Below are 18068 nucleotides of genomic sequence, written 5' to 3'. Positions count from 1 at the left end.
TTCGGCGGCCGAACATGATTTTCGGTGGCCGAACCTGGCAAAGTCTCCAAGGCCCTCTCCACTCAAAACTTGGATTTATTTTCATTAAAAACCATAAAATACATCAAAACATTTTAAGAAAACATGGTTTTACCCTTCTAGAGGTCTCCGACATCCGAGATTCCCCCGGACGGTAGGAATTCCGATACCGGAGTCTAGCTGGGTATTACATTAATGGATAGGCCCGAGTTTCCGAGAAAAATATGGAGGCCCTTCAGAGGAAGAAGAAGAAGAAGAAGAAGAGAGAAAAGAAGAGAGCTTGCCTTTCCCCCCCCCCCCCCCACATCTATAGTGCTACCTGTCTGTGTCCTTCAGGTCCAGGCCCTTCTCCACGCAGGCGGCCATTTAATTCACCTTGGCACGCATGCGAATAGGGTTGGTGAGTGATTGGGCCTACTCCCCTATTGGACTTGTGCTCGTATCTGATTTGGATTGTCCTGAGTCGCTGGCTCAGGCTCGTAAAATCGAGCCGTCTTTCGAGCATATGATCTGATGGGCTTTGAACCTGTGGCCTTCTTTTGGATCCGATATTATTCCTGGGTCAGAAAAGATCTGGAGGTTATCATACTTCATGAGTCAAATATAAGTTTTTAAAATTCAACTCTATATAATCTAATTACACTCTTCAAACTGATAGGTATTCAAATTATTAAGATTTAAAAACCCATTCTTTATAAATTTTATAAGTTAATTTGTTATATATTTATTTAGTTAACATTATTTAATTTTAAATTAAACTTTTTTATATATTTAATAAATTAAACTATTTAAAATTAAAATCAATAAAAATTTAACTTATTTAAAGTCGTATATTAAATAAATCAAATTTAATTTTATTAATACACAATTTTAAATTTAAAAATAATAATAAAACATTTTAATAAACCAAATTTAAACTTGCTAACTCAGTCCCATTCTTTTGTGCGCTAATAGTTGATATTAAAATAAATAAAAATGGAAAAAAATAATTTACCCATTTATTAATTACTTTCATACAAGAACCAGCTAATAAGATGAAGGTACTTCTAGAAATTTAAATCCTCGACACCTGCGTGGCAGATCGAGTGACGTGTCCGGTTGGGTCCCCATGCCTTTTATGGGTTTACCCATAATCACCGCTCTCTCCACATTTCAAATTCAAAAGGACCTCTATCGCAGTTTCCCTCCCATTTCTCTGTCGCTCTCTCTCGAAAGCTTCTACAAATCTCTTCAAATTCACTGTCGAAGCTCACTTCATCACAAGTCACAATGAAGCCCAGTGAACAGTCAGTACCATCGCTCTATCCACAGACTTCTTCTTCTTCTTCTTCGCTTCTCAAAGATATTTCAAATTTCAGAACTCCAAAACGCCCCTCACAACCCCCCAACTTCACTTCCTCCCCTTACCCCCAATTTTTCACGGCTTCCAAACAAACACCTAAGCCGTCTCCATCTTCCTCCTTTCGCCGGTACCATAACCGCCCTTCTCTATCTTCCCGGCCTAAGCACAAAACTGCAACTGCCCGTCGTCTAAAGGCCTTTGAGCTCGAGCAATCCCAGTCCTCACGCAAGGCTCAGATACAAAAAGAACAATCTCTTAAATCACTTGCCAAGTCTCTCACTACTTGGCTAAATTTCCTTTTCCAAAATCCGAGGTCTTGTGGCTGTGAATTGAAAGATCGTGAAGCGGAAACCGCGGGAAATTTGGGGAAGAGGGATGCTGGACCTAGGGGTAGGGTGGTGGGTTTGGATACATCATGGCGGAGTCCAAAGAGGCGGAGGGACCTGGGGTGGCGAGGCGTTGAACACGTGGAGGGGGAGGACGAGTTCATGATTTCTAAGCACTATGGGCAATTGAAGAATTCATTGATGGATGTTTGTAGTTTTGATGATTTGACGCAAAGGATGAGTGTTTATTTGAGCTTGGCTAGTTGCAAGGAGATTTTTGATGTCATGAGTCATGTGGTTAAAGTTCAGTCTCATCTCATCTCTTAAGCACTAGAATTGTTAATACCCAATTCTGTAATCTATTGCGGTTTTATTTTGGAAGGAGAAAAAAAATATTGATTTTTGTTTGCTAATATAGTTGAGTAAATTGGTTTCAATAAAAGAAAGTTGATCCATTTGCTAGATTAGGGATTTTAATTTCCATTCTAGTTAATAGATCACACTAAGAGCTGTAATTGTAAATGTTGAACTAATTTTGCGATTTTGTTTCACCAGAATATTGATGAAGGGAGGCTTAATATGAAGTCATATTGCCCCATTGTAACTGATGTTGGAATGAAAGAGAAGGCAATTCGAATTCTCATGTGCTACAATCCAATTTGGCTTCGAATTGGATTGCATATTATTTTTGGCGGTGATTCATTGTTGTCCAATGGAGATGTCAATTCTGATCAAGAAATTGCCTTCTTGAAGATGGTAATTGAGAAGCAGTTTTTCTCACATGCTGGACTAGCGAAAGCCTATGCTTATAACAAGATGGTTGAAGGGTTATACAGACCAGGTTACTATGAAATATTGGGTAATGTAATATTGAAGAGGTTTTTGCTGCTGGTTCTTATACTTGATAGAGCTAAATCTCATAGCACTCTTTCTCTAAAGTATGGAATTGATGGAATTGATGGGGGTTCTCCGCTTTTATTCATGGTGCAATCTAGTGTCAAGTCTAGTCGTCAAATGATTAACGGTAAATTTAGAATTGTTCCTCACTTTAGTTCTTCGTGGATTTATTTATAAGATAACTGTACTTTGTCCGTTGTAGGTTGACTTTTCTCTCTTTGATACAAAACTAGATTTCTTATCATCGGAGATAATGCTGGGAGAAGGTAACCTTCTTGCGCATCTAGTGATCCTAGGTTACAAAGTATCTTATCAGCAGGTATGTGGTTCAATTCCTGTCATGGCAAGCTCATATGCACATGTATGACTGTGTCTGAAGGAAAAGAGAAGTGCATTTTAAGACTACTTACGAACTTGCAACTTCAAACTATTGGTCGTATGCATTAGTAAAAAATAATAAACCAAAATAATAAATTTCTAATTTACCGACAAAAGAAGTTCATATCGGCAGTGTGCTCTGGTTGAGTATGACTTTAAAGTGATGGATCTATTTGTGGACCTACAAGATGGAGTGCGGCTTTGCAGAGCCATTCAGCTATTGCAAAACAACTCGTCTATTCTTATGGTTAGTGACCCCCCGCCAACCCCCAAAGAAAAGTTATTTTTTTTCCTTCTAATGTTTGTTATGGAAGAGAATTTTTTGAGGTTAAACATTATTCAGCGCAATGATCCTCTTTATGCTGCAGAAAATGGTAGTTCCATCAGATACTTGCAAGAAAAATTTGATAAATTGTGGCATTGCACTGCAATATCTAAAGGGTTCTGGTGTAACATTACGTGATGAAGATGGAGTAACTATTATGGAAGGTGATGTTGCCAATGGAGACAAAGAACTAACCATTAGCTTGCTTTGGAATATGTTTGTTCAACTGCAGGTTTCTTGGCTTCTTTTACTTATGCCGGATTTTTAAAACTGTAACATTTGACAAGTGATTAAGGATCTTGAAACTTTAAATAATGACGTTTCTTGTCATCAATTCTGCAGCTGCCACTTCTGATCAACAACACAATCTTAGCTGAGGAAATTTTGAAAATTCAACAAACCAATGTGGTATGGTTCAATTTGTTGAGCTTCCTGTGGTTTATCCATAAACGTAAACAGTATATGGCAAACAAGTGTTCCATGAAGCTTTTTGTTTGTAATTTAATGTCATCTAAGCCTCAACTTTAAAACGAGTGGTTGGATTGTGATTTCTTTTAGTTATTTTCAGTAGATTCTTTCTATTTTTTGATATGTTCCTATTGTTTCTGAGTTGCATTTGTTCTTTTGAATTTCACAGGACCCTTCAAACAACATCAGTCCTAGTTGCTTTCCCTTGGACTTGCTTTTGAAGTGGATCCAGGTAGAAATCTACCTCCCTATCTTTCCCTTGTGAACTCTTCCTCCGTGTTCCTCGTTGTTGTGATCTTGTATTCATTTACCTCTCTTTGTTTGTTTAGTCAGAGAACGTACTATTTAACCATATTCTGCTTTGACTTGTCAATTGCTTTCCTCTCCCTCCATTTCTTTGTTCTTGTCGTTGTATCTGCTTGATAACCATTTAGGAATTTACATTGTTTTACAGGCAGTCTGTGAACAATATAATTATATTGTTGATGATTTTTCTTCTATGCTTGACGGAAAAGCCATATGGTGTTTACTTGACTACTACTTCCGTAAGGAACTTTGGTGTTCTCATTCTCCTAAGGTGCTCCATATTTTTCTAGCCTCAGTATTTTTAATTTTACTTCTATAAATTCTCCTTTCTCGCTTTTTTTTTTTCCCACTTTTTTCTTTTGCTTACAGGATCCTGATGTCAGTAGAAGTGGAGAATCCATTATGTCAGCTGCTAATTATACAGATGCAGTCCATAACTTCATATTATCACAAAAGCTGATAACCTTGTTTGGGAATTTTCCAGAGGTATGAACTAGAAAGCTTGGCTAATAATTGATTGCTTATAAGGTGTCATATGCATTTGAGGCATATCAGTCATGAAAAGAAAAAGTCAAACAGGTCGCACACGCAAGAAAATTCTTCGTTTTAAGCACAAGGTGTCCAACACTTATAGTTTGAACATGACACTTGCTGAATTTCAATTAGTTTTACACTTTCTGAAAAATTTAATTTGCCTATTTACAGATTCTGCAGACTAGTGACATACTTCAACATAGTGGTGCAATTAGCGAAAGGAGTGTGGTTGTTCTATTGGTCTTCCTTGCATCACAGCTGACTGCAAAAAAAGCCATGGTATTGCTAGGATTTCCATGCGTAAAATAATTGGATCAACAGAATTGTGAAATATCTAACTAATGTCTTCTCTGTCAACTAGGATCGGCTGAATTTTCATAAACTGTTGTGTTGCAATTGCCAGAGTCTAGAGAGGAGAAATTCAAGAAATGGAAACTGTGTTGTGAATTTGAAACAAGTACTGAAGCAAGAAGAAATTGATTTTCACAGTAGTGGAGGTTGTTATTTATTTAGCAATGGACCTCTTTTGAGCTTTTTACTTTCTTATTTTGATATCCTATTTCTCCTCCCTTGCATTACTAAGAGCATTTCAAGTGTATCGGTTAAATGGTGGAAAGTAATGATTTAACTAAAAAGTGCAGAAGGCTAGGATGCATCCTGCATTTCCTTCTCCAGATCTGAATTTGACATGGTCATTTAAGTTTGTGAATTATGATGAAAATTGGTTTATGTATGTGAATCTTAATTTTCTCCACTTTCAGTGTCAGAGAGTATAGAAGTTCCTTGCATTAATAACTTTCTCTTTTGCCTTGGTTTTCTTCTTGGTTGAAAACTATATGCAAAAAAGGAAAACATGTTTGAAAAGAGATGTTTTTCGGTTCTCCTTAAAAAGAGATTAAAAGAATAGATTATCAAATGCTGCATTGCGTATTTGCAGTTCTAGATGATAAAACAAGATCAATTATACTAATGATTATTATTACTTTATAATTTCTTTTCCTATTTTCTCATTTTATTACAGATGTGGCTGAAAAGTTTAAGGCCATTAAGGCCTGGTGGCAAGATATGGCTGAGAGGAATAACATATTTGCTATGAAGCCTGCAACTTCTACTTCGCGGCACAGCTCAACGGGCAAATCCAGCATCAATATTGAAAGAGGTGTCCTTAGATCTATTTTAGTTTATTGTTTTTGGTAACGGTCCTTGGCTTGCATTTTCACATTCTCTAGTCCATAACTATTCAAAGCCCGTGGCTTTAAGTGCTAGATCTAACCAGAGCATTCCTATCTTTTGTTACTTATGCAATTACTATTTTATTTTTTATTAACCAAAAGTTAGTGTCTCCTTCAATTTCTTGTATATAATGGAGTTCTCATTCATTAGTAAACTAGTCGCTTGCCCGCATTTATGCGGTTATTAAATTTTTTAAAATTATAATTATATAACATTATAGTGTAATTTTAATTTGTTTATTATATTTCATTGTTTTAATTTATTGGTTTCACAAGAGAAAAGAATAGTTATAATTAAAAGGTATTAGTTATAATCCGAAAATTTTTTCTAAATAATAACACACTTTAGTTTAATATTACAAATTTTTATATAATTATCTATTGTCAAATTTGCCCATTATATGTATAAATAATATGAGAGGTACTTTATATCATGTAAAATGAATAGGAATATAAGTAACATATTAAACTTTGATTTTCTTTGCTACTGTATTAATTTTTTAATTATGTTAAAAATTAAGAAGTCAAAGAGTCATGTATTAATTAATGATCATAATAAAATAAATAAATTTTATTCAAGGTATATATATATATATATATATATATATATATAATATTTAATTATAAAAATATATCTTAAATAGTAAAAATAAGATAAAATGCCACTTGGCAAATAAATGAGTTCATAAACAATTAAACATAGATTTTATATTGAACATTAGAAAATTAAAAAGTCTAATTAATGAATGATTAGTGATAATAATATAAACATAAATTTTGTATAAATTTTATTTGTTATATAAATATTAATTATTATCAATTAATGACAAGGTTATATATAAAAGGATATGAATAAGATGTATTAAAATTATAGATAATCATTTTATTATTTGATTATGTTTCTAATGTTTATATTGATTCAAATTTAAGATTTTTTTTGTTATTTTAATTTATAAATATAAGTGTATATGATAGTGAAATAAGTTATTTAAAAGTTAATTTTATAATTTAAATTTTCATAATAAGTATTACATATTAAAAAAGCTACATGTTTATATATTTTTAAGATAAATAAATTAATGATAAACATATACATATTATTATAAATTTTATTTTAGTTAATATACATATATATGTTTCGTATATGTTTCGTATGTAATCCATTTTGCAGCCATTATATAACACACTATGAATTCTTATATTTATACACAAAGTATTTAAAATAAATTCAAGCATATTACAAGCCATATTAGCCTATAACAACTCTTAACATAGGTATGAAAATCCATAGAATAAATCAAATATTGAATAAGACGTTAAAATAATATAAAATTTCAACAATTATAGGAACATATCATATAATAAAGGGAAAATTACTTTGTAGTCCCTGAGGTTTAACGTAATTAACACTTCTGTCCCTCTATTTTGGCGACCCAACACTTAAGTCCCTCACTTTCTTTTCTGTCCAACTTCGTAGTCCTTCCGTCCAAAATAGCCGTTTGGGACACGTGAATTGACAAAATTAACCTTCTTCTTCTTCTTCTTCCTCCTTTTTCTGCAACTTCTTCTTCTTCTTCTTCTTCTTCTTTCTTCTTCTTCTTCTTCTTCTTTCTTCTTCCTTCTTCTTTCTTCTTCCTTCTTCTTCTTCTTTCTTCTTCTTCTTCTTCTTCTTCTTCTTCCTACTCTTTCTACAGCAGCTTCTTCTTCTTCTTCTTCTTCTTCTTCTTCTTCTTCTTCCTACTCTTTCTGCAGCAGCTTCTTCTTCTTCTTTCTTCTTCTTCTTCTTCTTTCTTCTTCTTCTTTCTTCTTCTTCTTCTTCTTCTTCTTCTTCTGCAACTGGAGAGAGAAAGCATGAAAGAGAAAAAAAAAAAAAGGAATTTCACATTAAGAGAAGGGTATTTCTGGAAAAAATTATCACCTCTCACTTTTGACTCTTTGACCAAACGGTTTAAATGGACGGAAGGACTACGAATTTGGACGGAAGAGAAAGTGAGGGACTTAAGTGTTGGGTCGCCAAAATAGAGGGACAAAAGTGTTAATTACGTTAAACCTCAGGGACTAAAAAGTAAATTTCCCTATAATAAATCTAATTAAAGCATGATCAACGAATAATTTATTAGTTTGTTAAGATATATAAGAGTAGAGTACAAGATAACTATTTAGTAAAACTTAATATAAAGTGTAATAAGGTTACATTTATATATATATATATATATGCTAGATAGAAAGCTCTTTTAGTATTTTTTCAATTAATATCTTACATCTCTTCTCTTCATTTTCCTATCTCTAAAGTGATTACAAATACATTATAATTTTATACTTATCTCTAAAGGAATTAAAAATACATCATAATTTTATACACAATAATATTAGATCAATGCCCATTGACATAAAATATAAATATCTCCTGCCAATTATATACATATCTCAAATCTTGTATGTGTATAAGTTGTGACTCTTTACCTACCGTGAGAGGATGAAGTGGACAAAACAACTTCTTTCCTTTGCTCCAAAGGACCTCTATATGATGAAATAAACAAAAGTTACTTCTCATAAAAAAACAATACTATCAAAAAATAAAAGTAAAAAGTGAAAAAAAATTCTTTATATATAAAATCTAAACGATTTTAATGTAGCCAATAGTGCATGCCTTTAGATTTAATATATAAAAGATTTCCCTGTTCAAATTTTATTTTTTTTTCTTGGTAAATTATTTTTTTATGAGAAATAACTTTTTATTTTATCATATAGAGCTCCTTTGGAGCAAAGAAGAGAAGCCACTTTGTCCATTTTATCCTCTCTTAATAAAGGGTCACAAATTATATAGATAGAAGACTTTAAGAAAAGTTTGTAATTGGTAGGAGATATTTGTGTTTTATGTCATTTGATGTTGATATAATATTATTGTTTATAAAATTGTGACTTATCCTCAATTACTTTTAGAGATGGAAAGATAAAGAGGGGAGATGTAAGATTTTGATTGAAAAAACACTTAGGGGGGCTCTTTAGCTTATGTATATATATATATATATATACAAAAATGTGATCTTAGTTTACTTTCTATTAAATTTTACAGAATAATTGTCTGTACTTAAATACTCTTATATATCTTAATGGACCAATAAGCTATTCATTGATCATACTTTAATTAGATTTGATAATGCTGAGATCCGGCGGGGCGTCTAAATAAGGACATCTAGACAGATATCTGATTTGCTGGGTTGTTCATCAATCGGTCCGTTGGGTCTCTCCATACTTGGCTTTGAGAAAGGAGTCCTGTGAGATGAAGACGATCAAGAGTCCACTGGAGTAGTTCTCGGTGGGGACTCTCTGATGCTCAAGTCAGATATGAGAACTTAGTGGAGTTAAGGAAAGTAAAATAGAGAAGAGAAGAGAATAGTGATTTCGAGTTCTCCTTGTGTGACGGAGAGAGAGATAAGTCCTTTTTTAGAGAAGGAGAGATCTTTTTTTTTAGGGTTAGTTCGATGTATAAATAACTTTGAATAAAGTTGATGCCTCTAGTGCCGTTTCCCCTTTTGATGGGGCACATATATTTTTATATAGGTGTATCAGGCAGTACATTAATGATGGGCTATAGGACATTAAATGTGGAGCTGCCCGGGTTTGTACCCTGTACATGCGCGCTTATTATCCCTGTGCTATATCAAAGAAGCGATTACCCTGACTTCATCAGGTCGTGTTGGGCTCATCCGGCTTATATAGAAATGAGCTCCTTCCAGTTGTTACTGAGGTCGGTCACATCGGCGCTCAAAGCTTTATTATAGTACGAGCTTTTAAGGAGGTCGGTTTGTTCGTCCTCTCCAGTCTTTGGGGAGGTCGGACTGTCTGTCTGTTTTGGATTTTGGTAAACTCAGGAGTGTTGTTGGTCTGATTTTTTGTATTCAATAGGTCGGGCTTCTTACTGTCTAGTCCGACCAGATGGAAAGGCTTTCGATTCACATACACACGTGTCACAATCTTAAGGAGTCCTATTTTTTATACGTTATCAATTATCCTTTCACTTTTTCGATGATTATTTACGACCGTCGGAGAAGGTAACCCATCTTGCTAATTTGACGCTACCTGTTCGTTTGGTTAACGCTTATGAATTTTGAAGGGAAGTGTAATAAATAAAATTGGTCAACTTAACATAGACTGGACCGAGAGAGTAAATTTTATATTTTGATAATCATCCCTTTGGGAGATCAGATCTTGGTGGCCTTTTTCATGAAAAGTCTTATTTTGGTAGTTTTTTTTTTTGGAAGGTCCGACTTGGGTGCTCTGCCTCTCTAGCCTTCCCTTTCCGATTTAACCTTAATGGTTTGTCCTTTTGGGTCTTCTTTTGAGCATTTTACTTTGAGTCATCTTCTAAACTTTAAGTTCTGGGTCTTCTAATAAGCGTTTTAGCTAATTGATTTCACGAGCGGTTTGGCTCTTTGTTGGACTCTCTAGTCCTGAATGTTCATTTGAGCTCTTTGGTTTTTTATATAATTCCAGACTCTTAAACTCTGACTATTTTTATGAGCATTTTAGCTCTTTTTCGAGATCTTTAGCCTTAATTTTTTACTTGACTCTTTTGGCTCTCTATAAGATACTTTGGCCTTTTTAGCACAAAATCTTTCTTTCGAGCTTTTTGGCTCTTTGTAACTTCCAGACATTTTTGCCCTCAAACGCTTTCTAGGCTATTTTCGCCCTTATTCGCTTTCTGGATTATTCGTCCTGAGAAGCTTCTTCCGACTGTTTTTGCTCTTCTGGACTATCTGCCCTTAAGCATTTTGGGGCTTAAAGCCCTAATTCTTTATTTCGGGCTATTTGCTCTTAAGGAGATTCCGGGCTTTTTGCCCTCGACCTTAGTCCGAGCATTTTGGACTTTTTCTTGTTTTTCTTGTAGGGTATGCTCAGCTCTTGTCATTATGTGTTGTCAATCCGTGCTCCTTTTGGAGGGGGGACCTTCTGGTACTTACATCGAATTTCATCTGAGCGCTTTTGCTTTTTGTCATTTGAGCTCTTTGGCTCACTGATCTGTTTTCAAACTTATTTTTCCTCAACTCGGTTTTTTAGTGCCGGAAGTCAATTTCCGAGATCAGTTATCCATCTCATTGAGGTCTTCATTTTCTTTAACTGATTTTGTAGTGCCGACAGTTTTATTTTTGAGACTTGTTACCTACCTTATTGAGGTCTTCATCTCCTCAATCAGTTTTGTGGTTTTGGTGGTCTTATTTCCGAGATCAGTCACCTCTTCTGGTTTTATGGCCGAGATTTCCAGGTTTATTACCCTTGTTCTTACTTTTAAAATTTATTACAGAGCATATGTAACAAGAATGTTCGTTTGCTCTTTGTTAATTTGAGAAATAAGATATTTAGCTTTATATTTCAGCTGAATGCAAAATATTAATTTTGTCCAACTATATCATCTCATATAATTCTAAAGAATCTAATAAATAATGTTTCTCATACATAAATCATTCTACTTCTTTTAATTCTTATGGTATTATACTTAAGCAAATAATACCCTTTTTAAGGAATTCATACCAATATTAATCACCGGTGAAAATTTTTTAAGCTGTTTCTAAAATACTATAATGCCCAAGCATATATTCAGAAGGATTACTATTTGAAACTAGTTACGATGATAAAAATACTTTAAACTAAAGAGATAACTATATAGGTTGTTTAACTCACGCATGTCACCTCTATTTCACGCCGAGCGGATTGCCCTTGTGTCGCATTCTCTTCTCACATCAGCGTAGTCTTTTTTTGACTTTTACCATGTGGTTTTTCGATATAGTTAGGGATTCTTGAGTCTTTCACTATCTCTCTTCCTTTTGGTCTTTTTTTACTGTTTGACTATTAGCTTTTCTTGACCCTCCGACACTCAAGTGAGATCTGGAAACTTAGTGGAGTTAAGGGAAGTAAAACAGATAAGAGAAGAGAATAGTGGTTTCGGGTTTCCCTCTGTGATAGAGAGAGAGAAAGAGATATGTTCTTTTTTTAGAGGAGTGATCCCCATTTTTAGGGTTAGTTCGATGTATAAATATCTTTAAATAAAATCGATACCCTCGGTGCCATGTTCCCTTCTGATGGAGCAGGAATGTTTTTGTGTAGGTGTGTCAGGTAGTACATTAATGATGGGCTATAGGATACTAAATATGGAGCTGGTCGGTTTGTACCCTCTACATGCACGCTTACTAAAGAAGGGACAAGCTCATATAATATCTTTACCTTGGCTTCATTAGGTCGTGTTAGACTTATCCGACCTACATAGAAATGAGTTTCTTCCAGTTGCTGAGGTCGGCCACATTGGTGTTCAAAGTCTTGTTATAGTACATGCTTTTAAGGAGGTCTGTCTGTCCATTCTCTCCCGTCTTTGAGAAGGTCGGTCTATTCGGAACAAGAAGGAAGGTCGGTCTATTCGGAACAAGAAGGTCGGTCTATCCGTTCCGAGTTTTAGTAAACTCAGAAGTGTTGCTGGTTTGATTCTTTGTACCCAATAGGTTGGGCTTTCTACTGTCAGGTTAGACAGATGAAAAGACTTTTGATTTACATGTACATGTGTCACGATCTTGGGGGTCCTATTTTTTATACGTTATTAGGCGGGATGTAAAAGTGATGGAAGGTCAATTAGTGGCTACTGTGTATTTGTTGGAGGAAACATAGTTTCTTGAAAAAGTAAGAAACAAAATGTAGTATCTAGATTCGGTGCCGAGTTGGAATACAAAACTATGACTTAATATATTTGTGAGGTTAAAGAAGTTGTTATAGATATTGTACCACTCGCGAAACTTTGGTATAATAATAAGATTGTTCTTCACATTACTTTCAATTCAATATATCACAAACGGACAAACATATTGAAATTGATTGTCATTTCATCCATGAGAAAATTCATGATAATTTAATTTCCATCAATTATACGAAGACAAGAGAGCAATTAGGATCTACTCTCCAATGTTTTAAATGGATCTCGCATAGAAGATCTTTTGTAGTAGTTAGGCATGATAAACATTTATATACTCAAGTTAAACTTGAGGAGAGTGTTAATGTGTGAATGGAATCTGTACATAATCAGATTACATAATCATAAGGTAATTGATATTAATTGATTGATAGAGAATTCTAAGAGTTACCTTAATAAGATTTTGTAATCTGTATAAATACACTTATTTTAATAGAAAAGATACACAAAAATTAACTAATTGTTCTTTATCTTGTTAGAAAAAATTGATATAGTAGCAAAGAAAATAAAGTTTTAATATATTGTTTATGTTCCTATTCATTTCACACTATACAAATTACCTCTCATATTATTTATAGATATAATGGGCAACAATTTGATAATAGAAAATTATATAAAAATTTATAATATTAAACTAAAGTGTGTTATTATTTGGAAAGACTTTTCCGATCATAGCTATGATCCGACAGATATCTAATGACCAATATTTGCCTTTCATCAATATCTATTTCAGAAAATGCAGCAACACTCATACAATCACACCTGAGGAGATCAATTGCACGCCACAATTTTTTGAAGATGATGAATTCAGTTCTCTATTTGCAAACTGTTATTCGGGCTTGGTTAATGGTGAAGCAAAAATCTTCATTCTGCAAATTCAGTACTAACATAGGTCAGGGGTCTGTACATGGTATACATATTACCTCACCATTACATTTCCAATTACTTTGCAAGTTTCATGGACTTTTTCACTTTTTGGGTTTCGTTAAATCTTGCAGAAAAATGGGAGCAGTCTGAAAGAGTTGGGAGATATGTCAAGTTTATAGTTGACAGGCATAGGTTTGTCAGGTTAAAAAAATCAGTTCTGTTTATCCAGCAAGCAGCAAGGATTTGGATGATGCGAAGACTTCAGGATGGTAGTATTAGAAATTGTGATGCATCCACTACAGATTTAGTTAATGCCGCGGTAGTACTTCAGAAGTGTGTTCGTGGTTGGATAGCAAGGTCTAGGTGCAAGGTCATGCAGATGAAGATAGCTTCACACATGTGCCAAGTGAATTCTCTCGACAGTCACCACCTAGATGCAATTAAAATCCAGAGTCATCTTCGAGGCTGGCTATTTAGAAGAAACTTTTTGAAGCAGAAGCAAATGGTGACAAGGATTCAAAGCAATTTTCGACGCCTAAAATGTTGGAGGTCCTTTCAACAACTTAGAGTTGCTAAAAGGTCTGCCATCACCATTCAGTCTCATGTACGTGGATGGATTGCAAGGAGAGTAGCTTCAAGGCAAAGGTGCCTTGTTGGTGTCCTTCAAGTAAGTTGATCAAGTTTTGGTTATGATGGTTATTATGACTGACGGTCGATCAAAACTGGCTAATATATGCCGAGGCATTGCACGTTTATTTTGGCTTCTGTGGGCTTGTATCCATTCGCCCATTTGGCCAAATTATCGAATCGTTAGTATTTTGGTTTACAGGCAATTGATTTACTGGGATGGCCTTTTTTTTCCTTCGAAATGGCCGTATCCATTTCTATAGCAAGCTTTTGGGGGTGATAATCTTTTCCATTTTTCACGAATTGATGTTTTTTTTAGATGTTCCATATGACTTTGCTGCTAAAGTTATAGGTTTTTTCTTGTAGTATCACTATTTTGTTTTAATGAATTCAGAAATGCTGCCGTGGTTGGTTGATGAGGAGGAACTTTTTGCTACAAAGAGATGCTGCAATAAAGATCCAAAACGTTGTTCGGTGCTTTAACTGCTTGAAGGCATTTCATTGTAGGAGAAGTGCTGCTATAGAAATTCAACGGTTTGTCAGGGGATTGATCACTCGAAGAAGGATGCTAGGTATTTAGCAATTCCTCTAAACTTTAATTAGTTGTGCATTTCTTTAGAAAGCTTATCTTTAGTTTTTTTATTCAAGTTTGGTTGTCTTAAAGATGGACGTATTTGGTGTTGGGCAAGAGCTTCTTTCTTTCGTTCAGCCACTAACGGTTATTGCAATTTCCAAACTTCAGTTGGCTGTGTGCAGAGTTGTGAATTGGACATAACGATATCTTCGATATTGAAGCTGCAAAGATGGTGGAGAAGTGTTTTATTGTTTAAATTAAGAACTAAGTCGGCAATTGTTATACAATCTTGTCTTCGAGGTTGGATTGACAGGCAAAGGGCTGCTAAACAAAGACAGAGTATTGTGATGATTCAGGTAAGAATGTTGCAGACATGAGTTGATTTTTTCCTAATCGCGTTGAATGGAATGTTGCATGTATGTTGCGAAAATGAATTTCTTGGCATTGCAAAACTAACTTGTACAACTACTATTAATATTTACTTGCTATATAAATTTTTACAAACTTTTTCATCATTTGGCAACATTTTGGGAATATCTTCTTTCTCCTTAACCGAATTTAATTGACCATCTTGGTGAACACTCTAAGCTTCAGTTCTGTATTTTTTGTCTTTGTCTTTATTCAGGTTTGGGGGAAGGGAGAGGGCGTGCTGGTAGTATCTGTTTACATTTCTTGAACGTGTTTTGACAACTCAAAATTCAAGTGTTTATTGGCAGTATATTACTTTCAATTTTAAACATATAACATGTGTTTCATCAAAATTTATGAGGAAAATGATGTTAAATTTTTGCAATGAAAGAAGTAGTTTTCTTAAAATAGTGCAAGTTTGTAACTGCAAATTCTTTCTTTTGTGAGGGTATCTATGGAGTTCAGACTTGGTTGGCTAGTATTTTATATAGGCTTGTTGCTTTCTTTTATATGTATTTATAGGGCTTGTGGCAAATTCAACTTATCATTGTCTGTTTTTAGTTGTTAACGTTTCTCTAAATTTGATAGTCACATTGGAAAGGATACCTTTTGCGCAAAGAGTCAAGAGGACAATTATTGGATTTGCGCTTGAGAGTACAAAGGTCTGCTAAAAATGTAGATGACAGCATGCGTATTATTAACAGACTCAAAGTGGCACTTTCAGAACTACTGAGTGTGAAAAGCATTAGTGGAATCCTTCATACTTGTGCTACTTTAGGTAAGGGATCTGACTCATAATTTGGCAAAATTTTAATTTCGTTTGAGTTATTGCTCACGTCACTATTGGAAAATATTATGCAGTTTGAGATTTTTACATTTAATCTTTTTCGGTATTTTTCTACCCTACATGATACTATTTATGACAAAATACATAAATAGAGTAATTAAAGTAATGAGCATTAGGACATGTTTGAGCAGTGGAAAGCAAACTTTCTTAAAATATGTGGCTAAATAAACGTGAGAAAGTGAATGTTCTAAACGTACTGTTGTAAAATGCATGTTTCTCTTAATTGCATGCAGATCATGAACTTTTAGATATTGATGTAGTATTTTTTGAGTTAAAACAAGGAACTTTTTGGGTTGTTTAAAGAAGGTTATGCATGTTGTGTACTCATGTCAAGCTTCTCTGGCAGATATGACTACCAAACATTCTCAGAAATGTTGCGAGGAACTTGTGGCTGCAGGGGCAATTGGCATTTTACTAAAGCTAATTCGTTCAGTCAGCCGAAGCATACCTGATCAGGAGGTTTTAAAGCATGCACTCTCAACTCTCCGAAACCTTACCCGTTATCAACATTTGACTGAAGTGCTAATTCAAAGTCATGGATCGATAGAAATTATCTTTTGGGAATTTCTTAGGTATTTGTCTTATATTTTGAATTAATTAGTTGTGAAATATGCATTCTTCATTCTCTACCTTCAAATAAAATTGATTTTTCTAATAACATTTTTCCAGGAATAAGGAGGAAGGTTACTTTATTGCTGCAGAGATTTTGCGAAAAATATGTTCAAATTACAAAGGTGCTGAGTCCTTGAGGAAGCACCCTGCCCTCTTGAAGAGGTTACATAATCTTGTGGAAGAACTAACAAGGAAGTCAACTATTGATAAAAGGTGAGATGATTTCATTTGGAATAGTGCTTTTTTTTTTTTCCCTCTATATTCTATGAAGATAATTTGAGAATAGGTGATTGATGGCTAAAAATACAATGTATACTATTTTTTTGCAGGAATCTGCTTGGTGTGGCTGCAAGAGTGAAAGTAGAAAGAAGATTAAATGAGGCCTTTAATCTTCAGAAACTGTTTACTAGTAAGCTAAGTGCAAAAGCACGTGCATGAATGAATATGTTTCCTCATGGGCGCTCTAAAAAAAATGTTTAGAAGGATGTTTTTGAGGTCAGTTGGGATTTTTAAAGTAGTGTGTTTGTTTTGTAAGAAAGGTTTTTTAAGTGAGAAAACCTCTAAAATTCTCATTTTTTCAATACATTAAATAGGTGGATTTGATAGATTCTGATATTTATATTTTTACTACCCTGTGGTAAAAAAACCTTCACTCATTCCATTTAAAAACACCATAACTCGTATGGAAAGAAAAAAAAAAAAATCATGTTTGGGTTTTTTTGAGGTTAAATTTTCATGTTTTAAAAAAATAATTTTTACTGCATTTAATATAACCTTGATTTTATATGAGAATTAGTTTTTTATATTTATTAAATTAAATATTTATATAGAGATGTTACATAATTAAATAAAGATTATATACTAAATATATAAATCTAAATATAAAAATTACCTCCAATCTAATTGTTACTAAATTCATTATAATTTCAGTAGTGCATTCACTAATTTTTGTCAATAATCCTTTCGATATAGTTATAATTAAATTAAATATTTTCTGTCAAATTAAAAAATAAAATTATACCATATGATAAATATATTAATTTAAATATAAATATTTAATTTAATAATGATTAAACTAGTTTTATAGGTAGCCTTTGTATACAATTTAAATATTTATTTATTTAGGAACTTGCAACTGAATAAAGCTTAATTAGTTTAGCATTTCAAGAGAATAGAAAAAACTTAATTTGTTTACGGAAAAATATCAAGAAATATATTGGACGAGTTGGGACTGCGGCAGTGATACATGCATGTTATCTTCTCGCAAGACGAGATTCAGATTCTGCCATCACAATTACCAATCTACTACCTTAAGGCCCATTTTATTTTTTCGAGATTTCCTTAGGGCCCCCCTGCCTGTTTTTGAAATTACTTTAAGGCCCTTTTCGTTTGAAATTATCTCAAGGCCCTGTTTGGATAGTCGACAACAGGTCACAAAAACATCCTGTTTGAAATGTTATAGCTAATGGAAGGGAATAGGTGATCTCAAGGCCCTGTTTGAAATGTTATAGCTAATGGAAGGGAATTTTTTTTTTTTTAATGTAAATATGGGGAAAAAAAAAAAGAAAGCT

At 33.8% G+C, this 18068-nt stretch overlaps 1 protein-coding gene across 2 annotated transcripts; it reads left to right on the top strand.

The window, feature by feature from the left end:
* Window positions 1–1180: 1180 nt before the first annotated feature.
* On the top strand, window positions 1181–17153 carry LOC110604631 (abnormal spindle-like microcephaly-associated protein homolog). Of its 2 annotated transcripts, none has more exons than XM_021742888.2 (20): window positions 1181–1989; window positions 2242–2710; window positions 2817–2902; window positions 3095–3208; window positions 3330–3518; window positions 3629–3694; window positions 3924–3986; window positions 4209–4331; window positions 4430–4546; window positions 4766–4873; window positions 4956–5091; window positions 5616–5753; window positions 13296–13454; window positions 13561–14096; window positions 14451–14628; window positions 14799–14986; window positions 15627–15816; window positions 16232–16457; window positions 16555–16710; window positions 16827–17153. In XM_021742888.2, exons 1-20 carry the CDS (start codon window positions 1288–1290, stop codon window positions 16933–16935), a joined length of 4053 nt encoding a protein of 1350 aa, XP_021598580.1. In that variant the 5' UTR covers window positions 1181–1287; the 3' UTR covers window positions 16936–17153. The 2 variants fall into 2 exon arrangements, with proteins under 2 accessions (XP_021598580.1, XP_021598579.1); XM_021742887.2 differs by having other exon boundaries at window positions 13296–13472.
* Window positions 17154–18068: the final 915 nt, after the last annotated feature.

This window comes from Manihot esculenta, chromosome 17 (assembly GCF_001659605.2).
Source record: "Manihot esculenta cultivar AM560-2 chromosome 17, M.esculenta_v8, whole genome shotgun sequence".
Lineage (NCBI taxonomy): Eukaryota > Viridiplantae > Streptophyta > Magnoliopsida > Malpighiales > Euphorbiaceae > Manihot > Manihot esculenta.
The sequence above is the reverse complement of the archived record's forward strand: the minus strand, read 5'-3'. Positions and strand labels throughout refer to the sequence as shown.